Source organism: Sinocyclocheilus anshuiensis, unplaced genomic scaffold (genome assembly GCF_001515605.1).
Source record: "Sinocyclocheilus anshuiensis isolate Anshui unplaced genomic scaffold, SAMN03320099.WGS_v1.1 scaffold1561, whole genome shotgun sequence".
Classification (NCBI taxonomy): domain Eukaryota; kingdom Metazoa; phylum Chordata; class Actinopteri; order Cypriniformes; family Cyprinidae; genus Sinocyclocheilus; species Sinocyclocheilus anshuiensis.
Window position 1 is genome coordinate 148,233 of NW_015536630.1, and position 617 is coordinate 148,849.

General features: G+C 22.2%; 1 protein-coding gene across 1 annotated transcript in view; it reads left to right on the forward strand.

Annotated features, from left to right (window-relative positions):
• The window catches only part of LOC107653911 (nesprin-1-like), a 120,523-nt gene that overhangs the window by 48,117 nt on the left and 71,789 nt on the right, over positions 1 to 617 (forward strand). The window contains exon 36 of the mRNA XM_016440777.1: positions 1 to 17. Within this exon, the coding sequence (XP_016296263.1) occupies positions 1 to 17 (17 nt within the window). The remainder of the gene's footprint in view (positions 18 to 617) is intronic.

The window sequence follows — 617 nt, forward strand, 5'->3', positions numbered from 1 at the left end:
AGATCTGTACCGTAAAGGTGTGAAAATAAATATATAATTGATTAAAAAAATAAACAACATGTCTTTGGAAATGTTTGAAATGACTACATGGCTTCTGTATTTATTTAAAAACTTTTCTATTACTCTATAAAAAAAAAAATGTATTCAATTGAAAATGTTCTATATATTTTACATCATTAATTTTTTTTTCAAGAAACTTGACTGTATGTATAATAATTTTATTAATATAAATTATTATAAATGTATTAGTTTATAATTAATGTTGTATTCTTTAATTTAGTAGTTTTTAGATTTTTTGTTAATATCTTTTATATTTCTAATTGCATATCTTGTCATTTAATGTCACTAAACATTTAATTGTTGCTTGTCATTTAATATCAACTAATTTTATTTATTATTTTATTTAATGTGTTAAGTTACACATTTATTTTGCATAGGTGTGGTCCTCCGTTTATAAACTGAAAAGCTTATATTATGCTTATAGTATTTTATTCTTTATCAGATTAACTATTTGTGACCCTGGACCACAAAACCAGTCTTAAGTCGCTGGGGTATATTTTTAGCAATAACCAAAAAAAACATTGTATGGGTCAAAATTATCGAATTTTCTTTTATGC